General features: G+C 43.4%; 1 protein-coding gene across 4 annotated transcripts in view; it reads left to right on the forward strand.

Annotated features, from left to right (window-relative positions):
• Positions 1–650: 650 nt before the first annotated feature.
• The window catches only part of PLCXD2 (phosphatidylinositol specific phospholipase C X domain containing 2), a 52,831-nt gene continuing 41,071 nt past the window's right edge, over positions 651–12,410 (forward strand). For all 4 annotated transcript variants that reach the window (XR_007126489.1, XR_007126490.1, XM_047724489.1 and 1 more), the window contains exon 1: positions 651–1,383. Coding sequence is in view for 2 of the 4 variants with exons in the window: in XM_047724489.1 (XP_047580445.1) it covers positions 1,221–1,383 (163 nt within the window). In the remaining 2 variants the exon portion in view is untranslated. The remainder of the gene's footprint in view (positions 1,384–12,410) is intronic.

A 12,410-nucleotide genomic window follows, 5' to 3' on the forward strand; every position in this document is an offset into this window, starting at 1 on the left:
TCCACCACCCGCCCTGCCCTATGGGGGTCCTGTGAAGATCAAATGGGACAAAGAATTTGCAAGAAGGTTTCAAATACCTGAGTAATACAAATAGAAATCATCATTATTCCCTCCCCTGTAAGATGGGGCTCAGAGGTGTGTAAGTAAATCATTATGTAACTGCTGAAACAAACCATCCTAGAGGTTGTCATCCAAATATGATATATTTCACCTTTCTCAGCCTTCTTACTCCCCCTATTTCTGCCGCCTCTGTGGTTTATTAAAATGTAATACATTCTATGTGATTGTCATTGTGTGTGTGTGTGTGTGTGTGTGTGTGTGTGTAAGAAAGACACAAGGAAAGAAACATCATCTGTGGTCGTGTTCAGCATCTGAGCGCTGGCTTCCTGGAAGGCCAGAAGGCCACCCGTTCTTGAGGTCCCAGGACTAGACACCGCCAGCAAGTTCCTCCGCCTGCAGTCCCCGCGGCGGCGCCCGCCTCCCTTCAGCCGGGCTGGAGTAACGGAGGGAGGGGACTGGGTCGCGGAGGGCTGGGAGCGCTCCGAGGGGCAGCCCGGACGGACGCCGGCCAATCGGAGCGCGCTCCGCCAGCGGCCAATCACGGGCCGCGTAGCCCGGCAAATCTGCCCGGCAGTGCGGGGCGGGGCTGCCGGGAGTCCGGGTGCCGCCGGTTACACTTCTGAGCGCCTTCGGAAAGCCACAGGGCAGGGGGAGTGTGTGCTGAGAAGCGGGGGGAGGAGGAGTAGGCAGGCCCAGCTTCTGGGCCAGCCCGGTGACACACAGAGAGGCATAAACCCGGCTGGTGATGTTGGGTCCGGGCGCTCACGTGTGTAGAGACCCACCGGCTTGTCCGTACGCCGTAAGGGCACCTGTCGTGTGAGTGGCTCCGGGCGTGGCTGCTCGCCGGACGTCCAGTTTCTGTAAGATTGCTCTCTAGGGGCCTACCTAACCCGGGCTCCAGAGGGGAACGTAAGAAGTTTAACGGAGCCGGGTCTGAGCAGATTAAGGGAGTGGAACAGCGGCTGGGCCCGAGAGGGTGGGGACTGCGGGGGCTGGGGGGTAGGGAACCACCTACTTGCCCGGTCTCCCCGGCAGAAAGGTCTTTTGGCAAGACTGGCTTGACAAAGATGGCCCTGGAATGTCTAGAGTCTGGGTCGTGATGATCACTGAGTGAGTGGCACCGGGCTGAGCCTGGGCAGTTTGTTGACTGACAAAGAGGGATGCTAGCAGTTAGGAAGGTAAGGAGGAAACTCAGGATGGGGACCATCTGCTCCCCCAACCCCAGCGGGACAAAGACATCATCGGAGGTCTGCAATGCCGACTGGATGGCCTCGCTACCCCCTCACCTCCACAACGTCCCCCTTTCCAATCTGGCAATCCCAGGTACTCTTCTATTCCTACTTGTTCCCACTGTGTTTGCTTCTGCCATTTTAGTGCTGTTATTATTAATGGATTGGGTTGCTTTTCTGTTGTGCTGAGAAAATAATTGTCAGTGACCTTACTAAACGTTTTTATTTCCAACCAAAAACTTAACACTGAAGCAGCTGCTGTAAACAGATTTAAGTACACTGCATCATTGGCAAAAGGGGCTTGGGAGAATGGAAGCACCATTTTTTTTGTTTATTTGCGTCTTTTTGTTTGTGTTTTGTTTTTACTTGGTAGCCTCATTCTAAGAATGTTACATTCCTAATGTTGGAACCAGGCCATGTGAGTACCTGAATCACTTAAAGAAAAAAAGAGAACTCACGAGTAATGAATAAAAAGTCATTAACGATTTTCAATCTGGATCAAAATTAAAACTGAAAAGTATTTTCTTTCTCATTAATTTGACCTTGCATATAGGAAAAACAAACAAACAAAGATTAGCATTAGATAACAGGTTTGGAACCAGGACTGAGTATAAAGACACATATTTTTGCTGTTGGAAAAGCCAGAAATAGAGAATGCAAATGCTCATCAGAGGTCACAGGCAGTCATTAGGTGTGATGAGGTGGTGTTTGAAGATTTGTCTATATATATACAGGTGTCTGCCTGACTGATCTAGAACCAGAGCATTGAAAAACACTTCTCCTCCAGCCAGTTTCTATCCTAGGGGTTTTATGCCTTGGTATCACTCTCATTAAATTTGTTAAATGTGTCCTCTTCCTAACACTCAAAAGCTGGCTAGAACATGGTTTCGAGGGAGGGTCATTTGGACTACAGTGATCTTGGTCTGCTGTGCTGGGCAAAGTCCCAGATGGCTGTACTTGAAAAGCACCCCTAGGAGCAGGGGATGGACTACTGCCAATGTTTTCTTCCACCTGGAGACATAACAATTGATGTTGAGCTCTAGACTTCCAGACAAACTCGCAAGCATCCCTGGGAGCAGTCTGATTTTTGTGCATGACCTCATGCAACCCAGATCTTTGCTTTCTATGCATGAGGAAGAGCAGAGCTGGCTTCAGATGCAGCCTTTTCCTTACTCGCTTCTTCTTTTGGAGGTCTTCCAGGTTCATTGTCCTTATGGGCTCTTGCTGCTTTTGAGCAAGAAGAGGGCTGCTAAATCTCTTTATAGTTATGATCACTTGTGTCTTATTAGCCATTGACTATAGTTCCTTAGGAAATGCCAGATGGTCATGCCTCAGAACAGGTCTTTTCCATGTTTAATTGATGCCTGTGGAGTCATCACTGAAATGATGCACAGGCTTCTTTTAACATTAGTCATCTGTCTTCAGGCTTTCCGGTGGAATTGTTTGGTCAGGTGGTATGGCAGGTAGTGTGTGTTTGCAAACAGCATGGCATCTTAGGCAGGCCCTAAATGACTCTCTCATTCAGGGCATGTCCGGGCTTCCTCCTTCCTGTTGTACTTTGGACGGACAGATCAGACCACAGCCCCAGCTTTGCCAGTGGCTTGGATATGTGCTCTGACACCGCGACTCCTGAAAGGAGCTGGGCATTTGTTCTGCAATCTATAGGGTATCTCACAGTTACTAGAATTGCCAGGGGAAGTAGGCAAATAGCCGGAGTCTGCTGCCGTAACTGGAAATGCTGTGATTAGTCACTATGGAGGACATAGGAATTTGTTCACCCTGCTTTGTGAAGTCTGGTCCTTCTATGTGGAAGAAAGAAAAAAAAGGGCGGGGGGGAGAAAGAAAAAGAAAAAATGACCTTGACTCCTCAACATGCTGAATTCATTTCTGTGAATGTCCTTTTCCCAGCAGTGGAAGGGGCATGAGCGTATGTATATATGAGCTCAACACAGAAAAGTCACATGTAAGTGCTAGCCACTTATGGACGCCTCCCCACCAACCATCCTTCACCCCCACCAGTTTCCTTTCCCCCCCTCAAGCTTAATATTCCCTAGCTAATGGCTAGCACTCAAGTTCTGCCAAGCCTTGTGGAGAAATTCTGAAATACAGAAGGCATTCAGGAAGTGGAATTCATCGTCTTCCTTCCCCATTCCCCCTATACCTCTTCCCCTTTGTGATCACCTTCAGCATAATAGTTCTTACTTATTAAGTGCTAACCCCAGCACCCACTGGCAAACATTATATACCTTAAATATCTATACCTCCAAGATAGCTACTAACATTCTCGTTTTGGAAATAAGAAAAGAGATTAAGTAATTTTTTAAAGATCACACAAATAGTAAATAACAAAACTAACAATTAAGTCCCTGTCTAGCCGGCTCCAAAACCCATGCACTATCCCTGCGCCCCTCAGGGGGCCTTGGGGAAGCACAGAGCAGCTGTGTGTGTGTGTGTGTGTGTGTGAGTGTGTGTGTGTGTGTGTGTGTGTGTGTGTGTACTGGGGGAGGGGGTGGTAGTCTCTAACTAAAAACCAGTTTTCACAGTCTGTCCTCTGCAGCAAATGAAATTATGTTTAAGACTAGGTGGTCCTTATCTGACTGATTATATATCACTATGAAGAGATAGATAGGCAGACATACATGTATACAAATTATAAATCTGAGTAATATATATATTTACATGTTTACAATTATATATGATATATATGATATATGTGGTATATATGTGTATGTGTATATATAGTTGTATATATGTATGTGTATATATATGTGTATATGTGTGTGTGTGTGTGTGTGTGTATGTATATATACATATATATCCCTGTTTAGAATTAGAACCCAGGAAGTTTTAAATTCAGATTTATTGCTTAGACCTATTTTGTGTGATGTGTATGCACATATGTGTGCTCCTGTGTGCCAACAGACAACGACATAGGGTATCTATAAGATTGTGTCAGATCTGTCAGGATAGGGGTGGGGTGGCCCCAGGGAAAGGTCAGAGAAAAGGCAGGAGTTCCGGCAATAATAGCAGAACTGGGATGGAGTAAACTAGGTTATATTTGAATGCATCTGCTGCATTTGCCTAAGGCATGATGGGAGAGAACAGGTGTGCATGTACCTCTCAACAAAGACTTGATGTATTATTTTACTTATACAACTGCTAAGAACACCTGTTAATGGCCAGTATCATCCAAACACATTGAAATATTCTGGAGAAGAACTTCAGAACAAATCTCATTGCCAACTATTTAGAGTGATTGGAGACCCCAAGGGTAAAGGATCTGGAAGTTGCAAAAGTCAGATTTTTAAATTAAAGCTTTAAACTCTACAAACATTTTCACTGACATTGGTGAAAGCATGATATTCTTTATGGACAAATGGACTGATAGAAAAAATGTTTTCTATAACATGTATATTTTCAGTGAATTCTTTTTCTATATTTTAGTGTATTTCTTTTCTTGTCTTTTTTTTTTTAGATTTTTAAAATATCATGTTTTTCCCTTTTTATTGAAGGTAAACTGTTTAGTCTATTGCAGAGAGCCTTGAACTTAAGATTTGATGTTGTTGGTTCTGGCTGTGTGATATTGAAGAAGCATCTCAATTTCTCAGGACTTTGTTTCTTCATTTGTAATTAAGCTGTTGGATTAAATGAAATATAGAGTCTTTTCCAAATTAAAAATTCCTTGATTAAATCAAATAAACTATAAATGCCCATTCTTTGTTCAAACGTGAAAAGAGATGGGAGGAATAAGACATTTTAGGTCTAAAAGCCCTTTTATGCCCCTTTAAAACAAGAACTTATTTTTGGCATGTGCAAACAAGTACTTGCAACTGCCAGAATGAAGCAGGGTCCTCTCACTTTAGCATCCTGAAAGGGACTGTAGAGTAACTGGTCTAAATAAACTGACCCTGAGTACATATTAAGAAACCTCCATGCTCAGGCTTGGGGGAGACCCAAAGATGAATCAGGTATCAACCCGAGTATAAAAGGGCTTACAATTTAGTTTTATATATACAAATTACCATATTCAGTTAAAAATAATTGGGGCAAATATTAAAACAGAGATTAAAGAAGTTGTGGTGGAAGCCCACAGAATGGAAAGACTAATTCCCATGAGTTGCTACTTCTCAGATTAGGAACTACTTCGTTGAAAAAATGAAATTTGACCCAAGATTTGAAGAATGGTCAAAATTTCAAGGGATGTAATTAGGTAGGCAGTCTGGGTTAGAAGGGGACTTTCCTGAAATGAACCAATTAAGCTCTGGGATGGGGGTAGATGGGAAGTGGTTAGAGGACTTTCTCTCCTGCCTCTCAGTAATGCTTTGTTAATATGTTTATCATAGCATTTCTGAACACATTGTTATTTTTGGCTACCTGTCATCTGCATCATCTATGAACAACTTGTACGCAGAGAGTGTGTCTTATTTCTCTTTATAATCCTAAGTCCTAGTACAGGATGACAGCTTGGTCATTGGTGTCAAGTGGATGATTGAATACAAGAGACCAGGAAAGTAAGGGTGCTGGACAGTGGCTCACTTGCAGCCACCATCGTGTTTGATTGTGGTCAGAGCTAAACTGAATGGATTGGTTAGGTTTTCCTGACAAAAAAGCCTTATGAAGCCACCTGAACATTTCCAACCAGCTCTTGTTACTTCTGCATAGTATTCCCATAGCTTTAGATAAAGCTCATTACTGAGCCCCATTGGAAGTGAAAATTCTGAGGCAGAACAAAATGGTCAGGAGAGTCAGAAGAGGAATTCTGGTGTAACTTGTGTCCTAGGAACAATGCTTTCACCTTGTATCCTTTCTGCCTTCTCTCTTCCCTTGTCAAATGTGAGCTTCTCATGTTTCTTGCCTGGCCTCAGCCTCAGCCTGCTCTCATTTCTTGTTCCCCTCTTCAGCTTCCTTCCACTGACCTGGCCTCTCCCTTTCCAGTGTCAACCCTCGCTCAGATGCTGCTCACTGCTCTCCATTCCCAGACCCTTCTCTGTTCTCATCTTTCTGAGGATCATCCCCTTCCTTTTTTACCTTTCTGGAATTCTATCCCTGCCCCATGCAGTTCCGCCTTTGACCACTTGATGAGTTCTGTCGCTCTTCTCACTTCCCACACATGCGTCACTCAGACATAGAGATTGCTACAGGGGCAGGATGGAAGGATCATTGCTCAAATTCTGCTTTTGGAAGTTGGATTAGGTCTGGTGCATCCAAGAGAGATTTGGGGACCCAAAAGGGAATAACATACATTGTGGAACAAGAATTCTAGATTGGCTCCGCATTGAGGATAGCATGAGCCATGAGTTGGCCCTAGAAAGAAACCCTACAGCCTACAGGATTTGAGGCTGTGGAAAAACAAGGACCAAACTGAGTCTACCAGGGCTGACCCAATCAAGAAAAACAATTATATGGAAGCAAAATGGATTCTTAAGTGGGAATACATTTTTGATGCCCCCCCCCCCCGCCCCGGGCGGTCATGGGGAGGAATAAAAAGAGTCTGTGACTTTGGTGTTCTTATTAGTAGGTCTTTCTTCTAAGGAGGATCCTCACTTCCTTAGATTTCCCTACCCGCAATCACACAAAAGCCACAGGGAATTCAGGAGTCACTTGTGTCTTTAAGAAGCAGAACGAACCGTGGATTGGCTTAGACCATTAATGCTAGAGCCACTCAGTCTGGATCTGAACTTCAACTCTGTCCCTCATGACTCTGTAACCTGGCAGGTTACTCACTCTCTGTGCTACAGTGTCCTTCTCTGTAAAACAGAGATAATACTGGTACTACATCATTTAGTTAGTGTGACAATTAAATAAACTAATGCATATACCATGCTTAGAATAGTTTCTGTCACAACATGATGTGTCATTAAAAATTAATTATGATGGATTTATTAAAAACCTGCACCTGGAATGGACAACCAAAAAGAAATGTAAGATCAGTCCCTCCCTTCAGGCAATGTACAGTGTAGTTAAGGAGCTGACCTTCCAGTAAGCCATGTGGCTCAGTGTTCTGTCTGATCAGATCAGGATAATGTGAATGGTCATCCCCTCAAAGGGGCTTAGAATTAAGGGAAGGATACATGGAGGGTTGCCCAGGATATGAGTACCAAGGGAGACATAAGGGCAGTATGAGGGCAGCTGATCAAGAGAGCCAGAAAATACTCTTTAGCTACTTACTATGGCCCCCATCCCAAACTCCGAAAGCCTCACAGTCCCCCCAAACACACACATCACCCCCTACACACACACTAACACACACCTATTACCCATTACCCAGTGCACACACTGAGCTATGTCCTTAGGAGAGCCCAGATTTTCATGCCTGTTGCTGTTTTCCTGTGATAAAAATCTTGCAATCCATGCCCACTGCCAACTCAAATCCTAGGAGCCTGCGCCTTCACCGGCATGCTATGGCTTCCGAAGCTGACAGTTGGCTTCTGTCACATGATTTGAGCTAACTACCCCTCCCCCGCCCCCACCCCCAACTCCTCCAGGGGACAGGTTGGCTCCAGTCTCCCCCCAACCCCCACCCCCAAAAGCTTCTAAGTACTGGCAGCTAGAAGTAACTGTTAGTGAAAGGCTTAGCCTTTGGGAAAAGCTTGAACCTCTTTACAAATGCTGAGTAACCCTAATTAGAGCTTCAAACCAGGCCTGCAGAGAAGGGGTTATTTATAGACGTTGTAGTAGGTGGGTGTGTTTGTGTGTGTGAAAGGATTTGAACCAAGAACCAAACTGAGGTAGAGGAGCACTGTACCGGCACTTGTTTGAGTCGTTTCATGCCTGGTGGAGCCAGGGCCCTTCCCTTCTCACAGCTCCGGGAATTTGGATTATATTGCTGAGCGCTCATAAGGACCAAATGGTACCTGAGAAGATTACATTAATAGGTCTCTAGTAGCTTCAGGATAACATGGGTTTGGCCACAGAGGCAGGCATTGCTCTCAGGAGATGTGTAGGTTGTGCTATGAAGTGTTGGCCGTCTCCTTGCTTCATGGTCTATGAAGAAGCTGGAATTTTCTAAGAGAATAACAGGTGGGTTTTTTTTTTTTTAATTTCCAATTATTCTAGAACTATTGGCTGTAAGGTATTCTTTTTTCCCAGAGAATATTCTGTCGCTCTTTTTTCTCCTCTGTACGGATCTGACGATATCAAAATAAGGGAAGAACCAGGAAGCATTTGTATCCCAATGCTAATGTGTTAGAGCGCGCAGCGGTCTGAAGTGATCGTAGAACTGAACCACTCCTAGATGCTGTCAGACTGAGATGAATATTTTATGAACATGTGTGATTTGAAGGCTATATGCAGAAGGCAATATTCTTATAAAGTATAATTAAAACCAGGTGAAAAATTGTCCTCCTTCCTGAACTTTGAGCTCAGGTCATTGTCATGGCAAGAGGTGCCCAAATGGATATCTGCAAGAGCTATATGAGCACATGGTGGCAATTTGGCAGAAAAAAGTTACAGGTGTCTGTCTATCCCTTTTGCTTCTTTTGATTTTCATTGCCTAGATTTAAAAAATGTATTCATTTAAAGGGAAATCAGATATTCAAAGGATATTTGTTGTGTGCCTTTTGTGCCAGGTACTGTGTTAGATGAAGCGAACACGGAGAGAAGTTTCTTCTTCCTGCTTTTCGTGAATTATGATCTTGTAAGAGAAGAAAGCTAAAATTCAAATACTGTGGAGAAGAATGTATATGGGACTATAACACGCAGAAAGCCAACTTCCAATTCCATTATTGGGAAGAGGCAGGAAGCCTGCTAGATTGGGGTTTCAAGAGGAGATGAGCCTTGGGTTGAATCATAAAGAGCAAAGAGTAAATAGCCAGGTGTTACAGGTAGAGGGAAGTTTGTCACAATGTAAACGTACCGAGGAGTGAGAGATTAGGGTGAACTTGCAGAAACCGAAGCAGTCCGGTGTGGTCAGAACATAGACTTCATTTAAACAGAGATGAGACTGGGAAAGTGGGCTAATGAGTCTTACGTGCCATGCGAAGATTAAACTTTAAACACTATCCCAGGGCAAAAAGCAGCCATTGAAATACTTGGTCAGGAGTGGGGGAAAAGTCCCCAGATAACTGCATAAGGATGAAGAGAAACAAAATGGCACCTCAGTTATTAGAAATGCTGAGGGGTAATATGAGAAACTTACTCCTTCTTTCATTTCTATTTATTACATATGTATTGATTTCCTCCTATATGCCAGGCCCTCTCCTAGACACAGTGATGATCATTACACATAGTTCCTTTCTTCAATGAGCTTACAATCTAGTTGGAGAAATAGACCTTTTTTTTTTTTTTTTTAAGATTTTATTTATTTGGGAGAGAGAGTGTACATGCACATGCACAAAAGTGGGGTCAGGGGCAGAGGGAGAAGTAGACTCTCCACTGAGCACGGATCCCTATATGGGACTCAATTCCAGGACCTTAAGATCATGACTGAGCTGAAGGCAGGTGCTTAACTGACTGAGGCACCCTGGAGAAATGGGCATTTAATCAAGTAGTTATATTGTACGTGATGAGTAATTGCTCTTTAAAAAACAAAACAACAACAAAACCCCAGGTAGTTGTAACACAGTATACTATAGAATGGGGAGGTAGAAGTTACTGCTAGAATAAGCACATGGCATGGAAGTCCAGGGAAGCCTCCTGGAGGAAGTGATGAATAGACTACAACAGGAAGGATGCGTAAGAATTAGCCAAGAGGATGAGAGTGTCCTAGAAGAGGAAATAACATGGGTGAAGACAGACCTCAAAGAGAGAAAATGACCCACTTAACAAACCAAAATCATTCATGGTAATTGTACTATAGGTTTTCAGGAGTGGGGGGCAAGGATAAGGTGGCAAGATACAGGAAGATCTAATAAGCCATGTTAAAAAGTCATTTAGCTTTACCTCAGTGATGGCGGGAAGGATGTTAAGCAGGTGAATGACAAGGTCAGCCCTGTGTTTTGAATAGACGGCTCTGGCTACAGTCCACAACCTATGTATATTGGATTTGGGAGTATTGGACCCATCTGAACCAGCTGGGTTGTTGATGTGGAAAGGGATGCTTACCTGAGAAGGAGAGTGTCAGTATGGAAGAAGGAAAAGGGAAGACACAGGAGATATATCGGAGGAAGTATAAATAGGACTTGACAATTACATTGGAGGCTGAAAAAAGAGATACAGGAGAAAAAGGAGGTTAGGGGTGGCAGAGGGAAGCAGATGTGCTGAGTTTGGGGCACGTTGAGTTTGAGGGACCTGTGGGACTTATCAGAATTGGGAGAAGGGCATAGACAGCACTCAGTGGAAAACATTTCAGAGTTCAGTCTTACTTTTCCCAATTTACCCAACACCAGACCCTCACCCACAGCTACAATTATATCCAATATAAGAAGATTTGAGTTTGAAATCGGTGTCTTTATTTTATTTATTTATTTAGGTTTCTACTAAAATTTTACTTTGTTCAGGAACTTGTCCAAAACTTCTAGTCCCAGATAAGTGACCCTCAGAAGCTCATCGGGTGTTTGCTTATTCTGCATGAATTCCCTCATGTTTTGTTTTAACGATTGCTTCAACCATATTGGCAGCTTGGAGGTGAGAGTTAAGGTTAGTTCTGTGTACTATAGGACAAACCAGCTGTGAAATGGAAACGTTTAGTAATTTTACCATGCCATCAAGTACAATTTATTTCACGTGTTCACATCCTGGGTTATGCCAAAAGGCTTAATAAAAGCAGAATAATTTTGTAGTAAAATATTTAATTTAATATAACTTTTCCTTCTATCCTAAACATTTTCTTCTTTTCCCCTATGCCTTTGAATTATTCTTATTTTTGTGTTGGAAACTGAAAAGTTGTTAAAGAGAACGTGATTATTTTGGAACTGAGAAGGCTTATCAGAAGCAACACAGAGTGATAATTAGCAAAACAGGGAAAGAATTTCTTATTAATGAATTAACTATACAATCTCTTACTCTGGGATGGGGGTCAGAGTCCCCCGGACCTTTGAGGAAGAGAAAATCTTTCAGAAGAAAGTAGATCCCCATCTATCTGTAGAGGGCTTTAAAATGCCTCCCATACATATAATTGAAACCCCTCTGACTCACATAAATCCTAAGATGTTGGGGCCAATTCAGAAAATATCTGGGGCAGTGGAATGTTCATGGTGTCCAGCAAGAGCCCAGGTGAGGCTTGGTGCCCCCCAGGACTCCCTTCTCAAGGCCCACAGTGGGGACTGTCTGGCCAGAGAAGCTCTGCTTGTATTTGTTTTACATATAAATACCTCATTTGACAACGTTGCAGGTCTCAAAAGCACCATGAGAAGGTCTGATTTACTCCAACTGTCCAGCTTATCCAGCCAGTTGGGGGGTAGACCAGGAGTAGCCCTCTGGATTCCCAGGCTAATGTTTTCAATCCTCAGATGGTGGGATGCCTGTTGGCTACTCAGCACATAAAAATAAGTTGATTCGCATCCTCTGCTTTCCAGTGTTCTGCCTAACCCCCCTGCTTTGTTGCATTGTGAATAATCCCAAATTCAGTGGGCACTTGATTAAAAATTAAATGGACCACATGGCCTTCTCAGATGTTGTGGGCAGTTGGACAGTTGTTATTAATATTCTCCCGCACACCCTATGGAAAATAATCCAGTCACATAGATGAAGTTTATCCCTTTGGGCTGACAGGGTTTAAAGTTGTTATTTGGTTTGAGAATCTGCCAAATGGTCACCAGATCTCAAGCCTTGGACTCATGTCGGCTAGATTCTGTAGATCTTAACATGCCTCAGCCTTTCTGTATTTGTCAGCGTTTGGAGTCACATTCCCTACAAATGCTGCATTTTTCCCAAGGACCACATTCAGGTCTGTGAAATGGGAGACCCCAAGGAGATGTTATCAGGAAATAATTCACACAGGCATAAGTTGCAGGAAATCTACCCTTTAGGACTTTTCCTTTTAAATTGTTCAATGTGTTGTTTTAATATAGCTGCTCCTTTCGTCATCCTTTCTGGCTTATTTTTGTCCTGTGTGTTTTCTGACATATTCCTCTTCGTTGACACAAATAACTCAAGCTAAAAGGACAGATGGAGGAAAATGGAACTGGGGGTATACAGTTGCTGGGGGTGAGGAGGTGCAGGCGGTGAACTCTGCCTGTTTCA

The sequence above is a fragment of the Lutra lutra genome, chromosome 1, assembly GCF_902655055.1.
Source record: "Lutra lutra chromosome 1, mLutLut1.2, whole genome shotgun sequence".
Taxonomy (NCBI): domain Eukaryota; kingdom Metazoa; phylum Chordata; class Mammalia; order Carnivora; family Mustelidae; genus Lutra; species Lutra lutra.